Source organism: Coffea eugenioides, chromosome 1 (assembly GCF_003713205.1).
Source record: "Coffea eugenioides isolate CCC68of chromosome 1, Ceug_1.0, whole genome shotgun sequence".
Lineage (NCBI taxonomy): Eukaryota > Viridiplantae > Streptophyta > Magnoliopsida > Gentianales > Rubiaceae > Coffea > Coffea eugenioides.
This window is the reverse complement of record NC_040035.1, coordinates 12143726-12160095: the sequence shown is the minus strand read 5'-3', so window position 1 is coordinate 12160095 and position 16370 is coordinate 12143726. Positions and strand designations below refer to the sequence as shown.

General features: G+C 38.1%; 1 protein-coding gene across 1 annotated transcript; it reads right to left on the bottom strand.

The window, feature by feature from the left end:
* Nucleotides 1–14914: 14914 nt before the first annotated feature.
* On the bottom strand, nucleotides 14915–15941 carry LOC113767934. The gene is made up of 2 exons (XM_027312142.1): nucleotides 15630–15941; nucleotides 14915–15505 (listed from the first exon to the last, which is right to left on the bottom strand). Exons 1-2 carry the CDS (start codon nucleotides 15939–15941, stop codon nucleotides 14915–14917), a joined length of 903 nt encoding a protein of 300 aa, XP_027167943.1.
* Between the last annotated feature and the right edge of the window lie 429 nt (nucleotides 15942–16370).

Genomic DNA, 16370 nt, shown 5'->3' with positions numbered 1-16370 from the left:
AAATCAAACTGGTCTGAACGAAGTAGGACTTTTGCACACTTTGTTTACAAGATCTAGTGAGATATTTTAGCTAGAAAATAGTCTCCAAAGCAGATTTGTTTTAAAGTGGTGTGAATTTCTGTTGAGCTTTTCTTTTGTGAGTGAAAGGATCTTTAGTGTAGCTCTGTTGAGGGTTTTCTGAGTGATTGTAAAACTTCTTGGCTTGACTAAGTGAGGCTTAGGGCAAGGAGGAAGTGCTCCCTCCATTGTACATCTAGTTGATCGACTTTCATCAAAGAGAAGTTGCTCTTCCTTGTGTTTGGTCTTCAAGTTTGGGTAAAGCTTGGTAGACACTTGGTTTGTTTCTCTATTTTACATTTCTGTTTAATAAAATCTTCATTGCTTATCTATACTTGCTTCTCCGATCAATATTGCTATTGTCTTCTAATCTACTTGGTTGATCATTACTAAAAAGGAAGGTAAATTTTCATTAACGAAAAAGTGCATAAACTTGGTTAAGATTTTAATCAAACCAATTCACCCCCCCTCTTGGTTGTCTGTGGGACTAACAATTGGTATCAGAGCTTGGTCTCTTTGAGATTAAGCTCTAACGGCTTGGAGTAAAGATGACAACCAGTCATGCTATGTTTGTTGAGGGGCAATCTGTTACTAGGCCTCCCATGTTCAGTGGCTCTAACTATGTTAGCTGGAAAGAACGAATGATTATCTTTTTGCAATCTATTGATATTGAACTGTGGTTTATTGTGAGTGAAGGACCGCATGAAGCTAACTTTCTTGATGCAGATACAGGGCTGTTTCGGCCAAAAATGAGAGCTGAAATGAATGCTCAAGACAGGACTAACCTCACATTGAATGCCAAGGCCATGAATGTTCTCTATAGTGCCTTAGATTCAAATGAATCAATTAGAGTGAAAGGCTGTAAATCAGCCAAAGAAATGTGGGATAAGTTAAGAGAAATCCATGAGGGTGGTGACAATGTGAAAGAACAGAGAAAGGCCATCTTGGTCACAAAGTATGAATCTTTTAAGATTGAACCTCTTGAGGATATTGACAAAATGTTTTGCAGGTTCACTGACTTGATCAAAGATCTCGAGGTGTTGGGCAAAGAGTACACCTTGGGAGAGAAGAACAGAAAAATTCTCAATGCATTGGGCAAAGAATGGGAAAATAAAGTGACTGCAATAGAAGAGGCTAAGGATTTAAGTTCTGTGCCTATTGAATCTATCATTAACTCACTAACCTCTTATGAGTTGAAACTGAAATCTAAAGTGCAGGAGGAAGAGGATGCTAGAGCAAAGAGAAACATTGCTCTAAAGATTACTCAAAGTGAAGATGATCCAGCTCACTTGGATGATGAAGATTCGGATGGTGATGATAATGATCTTGCTCTTATCACCAGAGGCTTCAAAAGAATTTTGAATAAAAGAAAGTTTAGAAGGGGAGGTCCTAGCAATCAATTCCAGAATCAACCATCTATCGCAAAGTACAAAGGAAAACAAGATTTCAACAAGAAACAGTTGGACAAATGCTTCGAATGTGGACAGATTGGACACTATGCAAATGAATGCCCCATGAAGAAGATGAAAGATGGAAAAGCTGATCGAAAGCCAAGATTCAATAACTTTCAGATTACTTGGAATGAATGCAACTCCGAAGGGGAAGTTGAAGAAGAAGAGGAATCAGCTCAAATGGCCTTCATGGCTATTGGAAATAATGAGGTAACTTCCACTCACTCGCAATCTGAAAGTGATGATGATGAAGATGATGATCTTGAATCTTTTGTTGAAAAGCTACATAATGCCTTGAAGGAATCTTATGATAAGAACAAACTGTTAAAACAGAAAATTGCTTTTCTCATTCAAGAAAATACAAGTCTGGTTCAACAAAATAAACATCTAAAGACTGACAATGAATGCCTTGTAAGAGCCGGATGTGATGTTCAAAACGAGCTTGACAGAAAGACTAATATTTGTGAAATGCTGAAGGAAAGGCATGGTGATTTGAAGAAAAGAATGGACATCTTGGATGAAACTTTGAAATCAAGAAAACAGGATTTTCTCAAAAGAAACATGTCATCTACTCATCCTTCTGCTTGTCAAAGAACATTTGCTCACAACAAAATTGCACATGGCTTCACAACATATAGAAGAGGTGGATTGAGATATATCAAACCAGTACATGTTAAGAACTCTTTCATTATGTGTGATTTCTGAAAGAGCATGTTAAAACAGAGATTGCTATTCAAAAGAAATACAAGTCTGGTTCAACAAAATAAACATCTAAAGACTGACAATGAATGCCTTGTAAGAGCCGGATGTGATGTTCAAAATGAGCTTGACAGAAAGACTAATATTTGTGAAATGCTGAAGGAAAGGCATGGTGATTTGAAGAAAAGAATGGACATCTTGGATGAAACTTTGAAATCAAGAAAACAGGATTTTCTCAAAAGAAACATGTCATCTACTCATCCTTCTGCTTGTCAAAGAACATTTGCTCACAACAAATTTGCACATGGCTTCACAACATATAGAAGAGGTGGATTGAGATATATCAAACCAGTACATGTTAAGAACTCTTTCATTATGTGTGATTTCTGTTGTCAAAGAGGGCATTTGAAAGGAGATTGCTATGTGAAAAGAAATCAGAACAAAGGGATGAAATGCATGTGGTTAGTTAGATACAATGCTAACTATTATGGACCCAAAAATTAAAATGGGTACCAAACACCTTATTTTTTCAGGAAAAAGGATCAAACAAGTCCAAATGGTTTATTGATAGCGGCTGCTCAAGGCACATGACCGGTGATCCCTCTCTATTCATAAAGCTGAAATCAAGATCAAGTGGAAAAGTGACATTTGGTGATGATGTGAAAGCTAAAACAATTGGAATAGGTGATGTTGGTAAGGATGGTGAAACTTTTGTTCATAATGTGCTCTTAGTTGATAACTTGGGTTATAATTTGCTTAGTGTTAGTCAATTGTGTGATAAAGACTTGAATGTGTTGTTTAGAAAGCATGAATGCATTGTACTTGATTCCAAATACAATGTTGTGTTCAAAGGTAAGAGGTTCAACGACATTTATATTGTGGTTCTTGATAAAATTGATTCTTCTAGCTTAACATGTCTTAAAGTTTCAAATGAAGATCCTTGGTTGTGGCATAGAAGACTTTGTCATTTTAACATGGAGTTACTAAAGGAAATTTCGAAAAAGGAGCTAGTTAGAGGCTTGCCAAAAATCAGTTTTGAAAAGGCTAAAATATGTGATGCATGTCAATTTGGAAAACAAACAAAAGTTTCTTTTAAACCAAAGAAGTGTGTATCTACTTCCAAACCTTTAGAACTCTTGCATCTTGACTTATTTGGCCCTACTCAAATCTCTAGCTTGGGTAGTAAGAAATACTGTTTTGTGATTGTAGATGATTATTCTAGATACACTTGGGTAATATTTCTTGCTCATAAGGATGATGCATTCAAGAATTTCACTTCATTGTTTGCTAAAGTGCAAAATCTGCTTGGATTAAAAATTGTTAGAATTAGAAGTGATAATGGAACAGAATTCAAGTATTGTGGTTTTCCAGAATTTTGTGATCATAATGGCATAACTCATGAGTTTTCTATTGCAAGAACTCCACAGCAAAATGGTGTTGTAGAAAGGAAAAACAGGACTCTCCAAGAGGCTGCTAGAACTATGTTAAATGAATGTAGGTTGCCTAAATATCTTTGGGTTGAAGCGGTAAACACTGCATGTTATGTGATGAATAGAATTCTCTTGAGACCTATCTTAAAGAAAACTCCTTATGAGCTGATTTTTGATAAGAAACCTACAGTTGGTTATTTCAAAGTATTTGGTTGTAAATGTTTTATTTTGAATCTAAAGGAACATCTTGGTAAGTTTGATAAAAAATCTGATGAAGGAATATTTTTGGGGTATTGTGAAAATAAAAGAGGATACAGAGTTTTTTAATAGAAGGACTCTTGTGATTGAAGAAGCTATACATATAACATTTGATGAAACCAATGATGATAATTCCAAAAGTCCGTGTGAGGATGATGATGTAGGTGTTCGAGCAGGAATGGAAAAGCTGTCAATTGGAAATGAAGGAAGTTCTAAACCAGCAGCAACTGAAATGGAAAATGAAGTTCATAATGATCAAGAAGAGGAAGATGAAGACAAAAATGATGATTCACTCAAAGATCTTCCCAAGGCTTGGAAATTCAGCCAAAATCATCCAAAAGAGCTTATAATTGGTGATCCATCCGAGAAGGTAAACACTCGTTCCTCATCTAGAAAATTGATTGACAATTTTGCTTTAGTGTCTCTTTTTGAACCCAAAAATGTCAATGATGCTTTAAAGGATGAAAACTGGATTTTGGCAATGCAAGAGGAACTTAATCAATTTGAAAGAAATGAAGTTTGGACACTTGTTGATAGACCTCAAAATCAGCCTATCATTGGCACAAAGTGGATCTTTAGAAATAAGTTGGATGATAAAGGTGTTGTTGTAAGAAATAAAGCCAGATTAGTTGCTAAAGGATATGCACAAGAAGAAGGAATTGATTTTGATGAAACATTTGCTCCCGTAGCAAGATTAGAATCTATTAGAATGCTTCTTGCTTTTGCTTGCTTCAAAGGTTTCAAATTGTTTCAAATGGATGTTAAAAGTGCCTTTTTAAATGGTTTTATTGATCAAGAAGTGTATGTGGATCAACCCCCCGGTTTTGAAAATACAAAATTTCCAAGTCATGTGTTTAAACTTTCTAAAGCTTTATATGGTTTAAAACAGGCTCCAAGAGCTTGGTATGAAAGATTAAGTGGTTTCTTGATTGAAAAAGGTTTCAAAAGGGGTGTTGTGGACACCACACTTTTTACTAAGCACGTGTTGAAAGACCTTCTTATTGTGCAAATATATGTTGATGATATTATTTTCGGTGCTACTAATGAGTATCTATGTAAGGAGTTTTCCACCACTATGCAAAATGAATTTGAAATGAGTATGATGGGAGAATGAAATTTCTTCCTTGGACTTCAAATACATCAAGCTCTTGAGGGAATTTTTATAAATCAAGCAAAATATACCAAGGAATTGCTGAAAAGGTTTGGCATGGAGGACTCAAAACAAGTTGGAACTCCAATGTGCACTTCTACAAAGCTTGACAAAGATGAAGAAGGTAATCATGTGGATGAAAAGCATTATAGAGGTATGATCGGAAGCCTACTTTATTTAACCGCAAGTAGACCTGATATTATGTTTGCTGTTTGCTTGTGTGCTAGATTTCAATCTTGTCCAAAAGAATCACATTTGAATGCTGTAAAAAGAATTTTTAGGTATTTGAAAGGTACATTAGACTATGGTCTTTGGTATGCTAGATCTAATGAGTTTGCTCTATATGGTTATTCGGATGCTGATTTTGGAGGTTGTCATGTGGATAGAAAAAGTACGAGTGGAACTTGTCATTTTCTTGGAAATTGTTTAGTCTCTTGGTTTAGCAAAAAGCAAAATGCAATATCTTTGTCTACAACCGAAGCGGAATATATTGCCGCTAGTGCATGTTGTGCTCAACTTTTGTGGATGAAGCACACTTTGAATGATTTTGGATTGTTGTATGACTGCATGCCTGTATTCTGTGATAATACTAGTGCTATAAATTTGACCAAAAATCCTATTCATCATTCTAGGACAAAGCACATAGATATAAAGCATCACTTTATTCGTGATCTTGTTCAAAAAGGTGAAATATGTGTAAATTATGTTTGTTCTAAAGATCAATTTGCTGATATATTTACCAAAGCTTTGCCATTAGATCAGTTCATTCATCTAAGATCAAAATTAGGAATAATCGAAAAATCATCCTAATATTTCTCAAAGTCTTCGGACGTCCGAAAGAAGATGAACGGACGTCCGATGATGTTCTTCAGCCATTTTCCAGAATTGCGCCTGTTCGGACGCAACTGTCGGACGTACAACTTCGTTCGGCCGTCCGACAGTGCAACGGCTCATTTGTTTTAAATCAACTTTCTTCCTCATTTGCTTCAATTTTTTTTATTTCCTCTCGGACGAAAACCCTCTCATTTCTCACTCTCAAATTCATACCATTCTGAAGCTCTCATTCCCAAATTGATTCAAACAAAACTTTTCCTGATTGATTGCGATTCATTTCTCCTAATTATTTCATCGAATCGCAAAACATTTCGAAAATTCCCAAATTTCCCTCAAAACCCTACTTTCTCATAACTGCTCTGTCAAATCTTGTTCAAGGACTTTGTGTCCCAAAATTTCTGTACGATTCACTTCCCTACTGCTGTGTGCATCATTTGCATTCCTCATCCCACACATTTCGCACAATGGTGAATCTAAGGGGAGGAAAAGTTACTGCCGGACGCAAGCATCCACTCAGGGATGAGGATGAGAGTCTTCCCACTGTCAAACGGACATTCAAACGCTTCAAAAGAGGAGCTATCAAGGGTCAAATGTCACGGCCTACACCACAACCCTCCTCTCAGCCTGAATCTGGACAGGGGACATCTTCTCAACCGCCTCCAAAATCAGCCCCTCCTCCTACATTCTTTGATGATGCTGCGAAAGACAAATACTCCTGGATATCCCAGAAGGGTGTCATCCCTCAAAGAACTGTAAACCCCTCTGAATTTCGCTCCATAGGTTTAGAATCCATTCTGAGTCTATTTGCTTTCCAGAAATGGTCACATCTTATTTCTATGCCAAATGTCTACTATCCTGATATGTTGCATCAATTTTTTGCCAATCTAAGGAAAGGTTCTGACCCAACTGAAATATTTTCCAGGGTTAATGGGGTAGACTTAATCATTGACTCTGAAATTGTGAACTCCATTTTAAATACTACCATTGAACGTTTATGCAAAGATAAGATTGCTAATTTCTTTTCTTATGAAGAGCTTCCTACTGCTGCAAATCATTTTGATGGGACAAAAATGTTAACCTATTTCAAAAGAAGTTTTTCCTCACCTGCTGATGCTAAATTGAATGATCTGGCTCCTGTGAATTTAATTGCTTTTTCTATCATTTCAAACCTGCTTGTGCCCACTGATGGGCACAGAACTGATGCAAACAAAATGGAGTTGTACCTCTTTTATTGTTTTCAAGAAAAAATTCGTATTGATTTTGGTTTTGTCATGTGCAAGTTCTTACTTCGCTATGCCACTGATTCTCGCAGAAAATTGTCTTATGGAAAGTTTCTTCAAAAGATTTTTGAGTTTAACAAAGTCCCTATTCTAGGTGTTTGTCCTAAAGAAGCATCTTCTTATGCCTTTACAAAAGGGTATTTTGAAAGAAAAAATCTTGTTTTCAAAGATAATCTGTGGGCTTATAAGGGTGCATCTTCTAGTGAACTTAGGTCTAAGACTGCACATGATCCTTCACCCATTTCACTCACTCCCATTCACCCTAGGAAGTCTGCCACTAAAGCATCTTCCTCTTCCAGTGATGAAGTAATTGAGCTCCTTCGTGAACTCAAACAGCATGTTCTTCTTCTAGAACATGGTCTAATGCTCACTATGTCCTCTGAGCAACAAACTGCCTTCCTAGACAAAAAGAACCTCCTGTTTCCCCCCCCTGTTGTTGAGGAAGTTTCCCATGACAAAGAGTCACACCCCACTGATCCAAGTTCATCAATTCCGGATCCTGGTTCTTCAACCCCTGTGACTCCTCATGGCACCTCTACATCAGATAAAGGCAAGGCACCAGTTGAAGAGGCTGCTGAAGATGATGAAGAAACTGAAGAGGAGGATCTTGATCAATATCAGCTCTCTCGGAGGACACCTGGATCCACTTAGTTCATCATTTAGGACATTTGCATGTTGTTTGTCTCTTTTATGTTTTTGTAGTATTCAACAATGAATGTGTAATGTAATGGATATTTTAAGTTTCATTTTGGATGTCTAAGTACTGTTTTGATGGATGTCTGAATATCTTGATGAATGATTGTCTATTCTGCTTATGTGAATGTAATGAATTTGTGGACTGTCTATTCTGATATTCTGATGGTCTAAGTTTTGATGTGTGAATTTGTCTAAATTTGTGAATTTGTGGATGTGGTGATGTGATTGGTTGCCCGTTTGTGATGACAAAAAGGGGGAGATGGTTATGATTGATGATTGGTAATGTTAGGATATGTTGGATTGATTGTTTAAATTTAGATTGGCTGATATGCTTAATTGATTAACTCGGATGGGCAGCTTTGTGAGGGGGAGTTTTCCAAAATTTTCAAATTTTGTGATTCACTAAGACAGGGGGAGTTCTTGTCTATTTTGAAAGAGGAAGTTTTCATTGCAATCATAAAAATTCATTTCAAACCTTTGTTTTGTCATCATCAAAAAGGGGGAGAATGTTATTCTTGGTTTTGATGATCACAAAGTATTTTGAAATGTATCTAACCTTCTTCGATTATAAGTGTCTTTACATATCAAAGAATCAGGTATGAATAGGTCATGAAATGCATTTCAACCAAAAGAAGAAGCAAAAACAGGATACTCACGTCGGACGGCCGAAAGGAATCTGTCGGACGTCCGAAAGGATAAAGAGCATCAAGAAGGAAGCTCTGTCGGACGCTCGTGAGGAAGCATCGGACGTTCGGAAGGATCGGACGCTTGCCATCGGACGCTCATCAACCGCATCGGACGTCCGAAAAATTCCAAGCTAACTTGCCAACTCTCTGCCTACGATCGGACGCTGCGGTGTCGGACGATCAAGACGCATCGGACGTCCGAACGTCAACTTGGATGCCATCGGACGATTGGTTCGGACGATGATTTGATCGTCGGACGTCCGACAGCCCCAACGGCTAGTTGACTCTTCAGCTGCCTTCTATCCGTTGGAAGCATTGATGAAGCCCATTTCTGGTTCCCTTTAAAATCAAACTGGTCTGAACGAAGTAGAGACTTTTGCACACTTTGTTTACAAGATCTAGTGAGATATTTTAGCTAGAAAATAGTCTCCAAAGCAGATTTGTTTTAAAGTGGTGTGAATTTCTGTTGAGCTTTTCTTTTGTGAGTGAAAGGATCTTTAGTGTAGCTCTGTTGAGGGTTTTCTGAGTGATTGTAAAACTTCTTGGCTTGACTAAGTGAGGCTTAGGGCAAGGAGGAAGTGCTCCCTCCATTGTACATCTAGTTGATCGACTTTCATCAAAGAGAAGTTGCTCTTCCTTGTGTTTGGTCTTCAAGTTTGGGTAAAGCTTGGTAGACACTTGGTTTGTTTCTCCATTTTACATTTCTGTTTAATAAAATCTTCATTGCTTATCTATACTTGCTTCTCCGATCAATATTGCTATTGTCTTCTAATCTACTTGGTTGATCATTACTAAAAAGGAAGGTAAATTTTCATTAACGAAAAAGTGCATAAACTTGGTTAAGATTTTAATCAAACCAATTCACCCCCCCTCTTGGTTGTCTGTGGGACTAACAAACCTTTTTTAGCCTTTACTAAAACAAAATTTGACAAAAAACACTTCAATTTCTTACCCTTCTTGGCCGAAACTTTGAGAGGAGAAAAGGGAAGAGAAACTTCATCTTCAACCTCTAATTCTTGCTTGAATCTTGAGTTGTCATCTAAATCTTGCAAATTACTCCATAAAAAGTGACCTTTAGGGAGGATTAAGAGCTTTGGTAGAAAGATTTGGGAGAAAGAAGCACTTGGTTTCCACTTCTTCCTAGGGTTTCAAGGTAACCACATCAAGGAACCATCTTCTCTTTTAATACTTGCATATGAGTAGATTTAAGGTTTGATTTTGGTAGTTTTCATGAGAAATTTCATGGTTTGAGTGGTGATTCAAAAATTTCAGCTTTGATGGTGAAATTTCAGCTTTAATATGATGGTTTGAGTTTGGCTATGATCTAGTAGCTTTGCCATGTGAATCTTCTAGCATTTATATGTTATTTTGGCTTGCCTATGAAAAATTTCAGCTTGTAGTTCAAAATTTCAGCTTAGGGTTTCAAAATTTCAGCTTTGGTTTTTGAGCTAGAAAATTGTTATATTGGATGATTTTGTAGTCTTAAATAAGTGTACTTTATAGCTTGTAAATTGTCGTTGTGATTGAGGTTGGATTGATATGAATATTGGTGTTGAGTTTGGATGAAAAAGTAAAGAAAATAAGGGGAAGTGCTGATGAAATTTTTACTACTTCCTTTCTTGTGAAATAAGTGATATAAGAGAGATGATTCTGGGTTGGTTAGACTTAGGTTACACGTGATTGCTTGAGTTCATTTTGATGGTGGTGTATAAGGTGAAATTTTGACAAAACCATGTGTAAAGCAAGAGGAAAAGTAATGGTTCTTCTATCATGCTCTTTAGTTTCGTTTGCCCAATTTTAAACTCAAGGTTGGTTGTTTTTCTTCCAAAAGTTGTGTGTATATCTTAAGTATATTTTGCTAAATTTCATGACTTATAAATATCTAAATTTTCCTCTTTTGGTCTCTTTCATATTTTGAGTCTAAGTGTTCACTTTTCACACCAATAACTTACTTGAATCATTGCCCTAGTATGTACTTGGATTCTCCTTGAATTGCACTTTCAAATTTATCTTTGAACCCTTGTGTTATAAGAGGCCAACTTGGATAGGTGTATGGCCCATAGTTGAATCTAAAATGTGAACTTCGTTCACCTAAGTTTTGGATAGTTAGACCATAAATATCTTTTACCTTAGTTGCTCTTAAGGTTTGGTAGTATTCGAGAGCCACTCGGAGACGAATGTTATCGTTGCACTGCTTTGAACTGGTGAGTGTTTCAACTGTATGTTCCATGCTACTTGTGATTCAAAAATGACTTGTTGCTTGAATTGGCTTATTACCACTTAGGCGAGTGTGTACTTCATCGCACTCTACCTAACTTAACTGAATTCTTGATATCTTATTTACAAGTGAATTGATGTGAGTGCCAAGTGCATGTTTCTGGTATCTTGATTTGAATGATACCACGTGTTATGTGTTGAACATTGAACTTGATGAAGCGAGGGTATACTTTATCACACTCGTCCTCCCCTTCTTGAATGATCCTGTACTTGCTTGAATTTGATTGACCTGTACTTGTGTTTGCGCTTGTGCTTGACTTGTAAGTGTTGAGCGGCAGCATGTACCACACTCAATTCGAGTGAGAGTTGCCTCTCATTTCCGTCTCAGTACTTCTATCTTGATTAAGTCGATTGAAGAGTTATCTCGTCGACCATACTTGTTCTTACTTGGGTATACTCGAGTATTACTACCTCTGTTACCATCTCTGTTATCTTGTTGTTCGAGCCCGATAGGGGGTTGATCGGTGGACAGAGATTGGAGATAAGCGGTATTCTACTAGACTTGTTACTATATTTCAAATGTCAACGGACTTGGAAGATGTTACTGTGAAATTGGCTGCAAGTGGAACACTGTATAGGACTAAGTGCTACGCTTGAAATCTAGCGGGTGCACATCAGCTGTATCAATGTTTGAATCCTGGGTGGGCGCTCTGCCCAGAACCTGGTGGAAGCCACCGTATCGGTAACATATCCTTCCTTGCTGGTGCAAAATTGCTTATTTGAATGTTTGAGCTGTTAATGACTCTGTTTGTAACTGTTTACTATTTTCGTTCTAAGATTTTGAGATATATGAAAGATATTTTGCCAATTTGACTGCATGTTTTCTTGGAATCTCGCTGAATTTCTAGCTCATCTCTTTATTTGTTTTCCTTAACAGGGTACGGGATGAGAGAGACAAGAATAGTACTAATTGTATTAGGAATTTTAAACTTGTATTTGGCCGATACTGTATTATAGTACTAGTTATTCAAGTTCTTAGCTTTCGGCTTGTACTTTGGTTTGTATATTCGGATGATTTGTAGCGTGTTCGTGTAATTTTGAAGAATTATAGTGCTATTGATTTGGCATCCAAAGAATAGTGAGCTCAAAAGTTGTAGCCCTCATTTTAAGTAATTGCCATCTTATTTATATTTGGTGAGGTGATTGAGTTATTTGTATTTTGATCTGTTTCATTGTACACCTAAGTATGAATGTTTTGTGAAGTTGGATGGTTGTAATATTTCTCGAAGAATTTTGTCCTTACTTTGCAATTAATGATATCTCTGAAGTTAATGTGAGTGAGTGAGTCCTGACGAGAGTTGGGCAGGCGGTCCACTGACCCTTGGGGTACGTTCTAACGGAAGGTGGGGCTGTCACAGAACGTGCTAAGGCACGGGCAAAATTCTAGTTGAATTGCTTGGATAGAGATTATTTGCCAAACTTTTTTTGCTTACACTATCAACATGTTTTCTAAACCGATACCTATATATATATATATATATATATATATGATAAAAGTAGTTATTTTAATTAGAGTTGAGAAACTCACTGCTATGTGGCATACCTAACTGAGGAGAATTAATGAGTTATGGATCATTTGGATTTTACCCATATTGAATATTATATTATATGTTTAAAAATTATCCCTAATTTTAAAATAATTTTAAAAATAACTAATCTTATCTTATTAATATCCAAAATAACTTTAAAAAATAACTAATCTTATCTTAATGATATCTGCATTCTATCAAATTATCACATAGAACTATAATAAAACCATTTTTAAATCACAATTATTAAAATCTTACATATTTCATAAATTGCTTTCATTCTTTTTTTTTACGCCACCCCTTGTGTTTTATTGACCACCCAAAATGGAAAGAAAGGTACAATGGGTTTAGCATGTGCGCGGAAATAAATAAGTACTTGCTCGTTTACATATATGTGGATGGGTCTTGATGCAAATAAGAAAAAAATACAGTAGGTACCGTCCTATTTTGTAGTGCGAATGTAGGGGAAGCTCGATTTATCTAGAGAGAGAGGAGGCCACGAATGTCAAAGGGGCAGCCGGGAGCATGATAAGTGGATGAAGAGCGCGACGTACTCGCCTGTTTTGTGAGAGAGTCCGCAGCAGCATTCAACTCTCTATAGCAGTGTTGAAGGATGAAGGATCCGGCATTCAGCAAAGCCTTGATTTGGGAGACCACGGAGAAGATGTGCCACATGCATTCAGCCACTCCAGTCGCGACGTTTAGTAGGGTTGAAGAATTGAGTTTCACTATAGCCTGAGTAAGTCCTTGATCCAAACAGAGATGTAAACCTTCGAGGAGCACCATCGCTTCTGTATTCATGTTGGTTTGCCAGCCATAATAGGATGAGAATCCGTGAAGGAAGTCCCCAGAAGCGTTCCTAATTAGTCCCCCTCCCCCGAGTCACCTGGGTTTCCAATTGAAGACTTGTCCACATTAAGTTTCACGTAAGGAGAGGGAAAAGAAATGTACCTGAGAATCATGGTGCACGGTTTGTATGGGTGCTGCAGAAATGGCACAAGATGTAGCCCCAGTACTCTTGTATCCTCTGCCATAGTACATATAAATGTCGTGACTCGGGCGATTAGTTGAAGTCAGTGATAATTTGTTTAACTAGCATTGGTGCGGTAACCACAGTCCCCTTAAAGAAAGCTTTATTCAGGGCTTTCTAGAGCTCCCAAAAAATCAGCGTGGCAACAATCGAGCTATTTCTGCTAGCAGGCTATTGCCCCCATAGCGGACCCACCAACCCTGCAATTTCAGGACAACGTCATCCGCCAGGGAAGGATTTAAATGGAAATTCATTTCAAAGCTCCTCCACACTGACAATGCTTTTTCACAAGTCAAGGAGACATGTTCCAAGGATTCCTCATTCGGACACACGAGACATTTCGAAGGTAGATGAAAGCTGAACCTTCTCAAAATGTCTGGAAATGGGAGCAGAGAGTTCAATAGCCTCCACATGAAAATGGAAACTCGTAGTGGAATACGCTTATCCCAGATCATCCTTCGGAAAAATGTGACAGAGCCCCGGGAGGACAGCTTCTGGATTGTTAAGAAGATGCTCAAATCTCCGTTAGGTGAGGGACACCAAGCTAGCAAATCCTTCCCCTGGGAGAGAGTCAGTCGGGATGATAGTACACCATGCAGCTCGTTGGCCAACGGGACATTTTTGGCTTCCCCTAATCTCCAAGACCCATCAACCAAACCATCCGTAATTCGCATAGTCAGCTGGGGAATATCGGTCTTTTCATCAGCGAGGGGGCCCGTTCCCAACCAATTTTTGAACCAGAAAGAGCTGCTCCCATCCTTGATCAATCTTTGTGAGCTCTCTTCGATAAAATCCCAAATTCGGAGCATGTGCTTCCATGTTTTTGAGCCTCACGAAGTCATTTCCACCTAGGAGATATGATGAGCATAATGCCCATATTTTGCAATCATGAATCCAGCCCAAAGAGTGCAGGTGGTTTGAAGATGCCACCAAAGCCTGCCTCCAAATTCTCTCATCACATCTTCTAGACTCATAAACCCTAAGCCATCCTCCTTCACTAACTTACATAGCTTCTTCCATTCCCTCCAATGTTTCTTGTCTTTTCCCTCTAACTCTCCCCAAAAAAAGGTGGCGAATATGCTCTCCATGTGGCGCAGGACACTTTTTGGGGAACTCCAAAGTGGCCATCATGTATTTAGGAATAGCCAAGAGAACATGCTTGATCAGAATCATAAGACCTCCGGCCGATAAAACTTTATTCCTCCAGCCTACAAGCTTTGACCTTATCTTATCTATTAGATGCTTGAAATGCGTCTTGTGCAACCATTCTTTGGAGGTTGTGCAGCCAAGGTATTGAAAAGCCAGTTGACAAGATCTCATTCCCAACCAGTGGGAAAGCAGCCCTAACCTAGTAGTAGAGCATCTCGAAGATATTACGAAAAAAGTCTTGGCTTTATTAACTCTTTACCATGAGGCCGTTTGGTATAGGTCTAGAAATTCTAGCATGGTTTTGATATCCGCCCATTGTCCCCTCATAAAAATGAGCACATCGGCTTCGTAACTTAGGTGTGTGATTGGGAAGCAGCCCCGTGGTAAACTAAATGGCAAAAGCTTGGCTAATGATAGTAGGCCCTTTAGCCCTGTGGCTCAAAGCCTCTGCAACCAGTAAAAATAAGGAGGAGGAGAAAGGGTCCCCTTGCTTAATCCCCCATGCACTTTGGAAGAAACCAAGCTGTTTACCATTTATCAGTACTGAGAACAATGCTCCTCTAATGTTGTTCATTACCAAGGACGTAAACCAAAGGCTAAAGCCAAATTTGCATAGCAACATGGAAAGGAACCGCCAAGAGACACTATCGAAGGCTTTCATTATGTCTACTTTTAGAACCATGTTGTGTCCCCGTACTTTTTTGTCAATCGATCCCAACATCTCCAGGGCCAGGAGAATGTTATCAGATATTTCCTGCCCTTGCACGAAAGCAGATTGTTCAGGGGAGATTAGTTCCAGCATAAGCGGTTTCATTCTAGTGCTTAGGACCTTGGTGAAGATTTTGTTGAAGAAGGTACAAAGGCTTATTGGTCTAAAGTCCGTGAAGGTTGACGGTTGCTCATTTTTTGGGAGTAACACAATTGAGGTGTTGGCAACACCTTTTGGGATGGGGATGTCACAAAAGAAGTCCCTAACCGCCTGCAGCAAGTCCCTAGTTATTATTTCCCAGTAGGTAGTGTAAAATAAACCCATGAATCTACCGACTCCCGCTGCACTAATGCTATCTAAAGCAAAAATGGCTTGCTTATTCAACCAACATCACCTCCTGTGTGAGTTCTGCGTTTTGTTGTTGTATGACCCGTGGAGGGATTATAGCCAATAGCTCCTCCATCACCACCTCAGCATTGGATCCTTGATGGACAGAGAGCAAATCTTTGAAGTATTCAACTGCCTCTTGACCGATTGCTGCTTCCTCCTTGAGTAGATATCCATGTGAATCTTTGATCCAGCGAATTGTGAGACGGGCGTACTTGTCCAGCAAGGCAGTATGGAAAAACCGAGTGTTCGACTCTCCCTCCTTCAACCATCGTACCCAAGCTTTTTGTTTCCAAAACGTCTCTTGTCCGCTAAACATTTCAATAGTTTAGTTTGCGCATGACTCCATCGGGACTGGGCTTCATCCGTTCCCTCCTCTTCCATTCGGATCTCACTTAATCTAACTTCTTCTTCTATCGCTGCTACATTCGGATCTCACTAAATCCACTTCTTCTTCGGATCTCACTACCATATTGTTGATTAGTATTTGAATTATTCATCATCTCTTCCCTTAATTTTGAAATAACTTAATGTAAAAAAGAGAATAAACTATTACACCGACATATTTACCAATATTGTTGGAAACTAAATAGTTATAGATGACAAAAAGTAGATTGCCAGACCTTTTCTACTTAATTAAATGTGAATATATAGTTCTAAGTTTATGGTCATTATAAAAATTTAAATTATCCAAAATAATATTTATAAAAAAATATCTATCCAAGTTTTTGATATGAAATACATTATT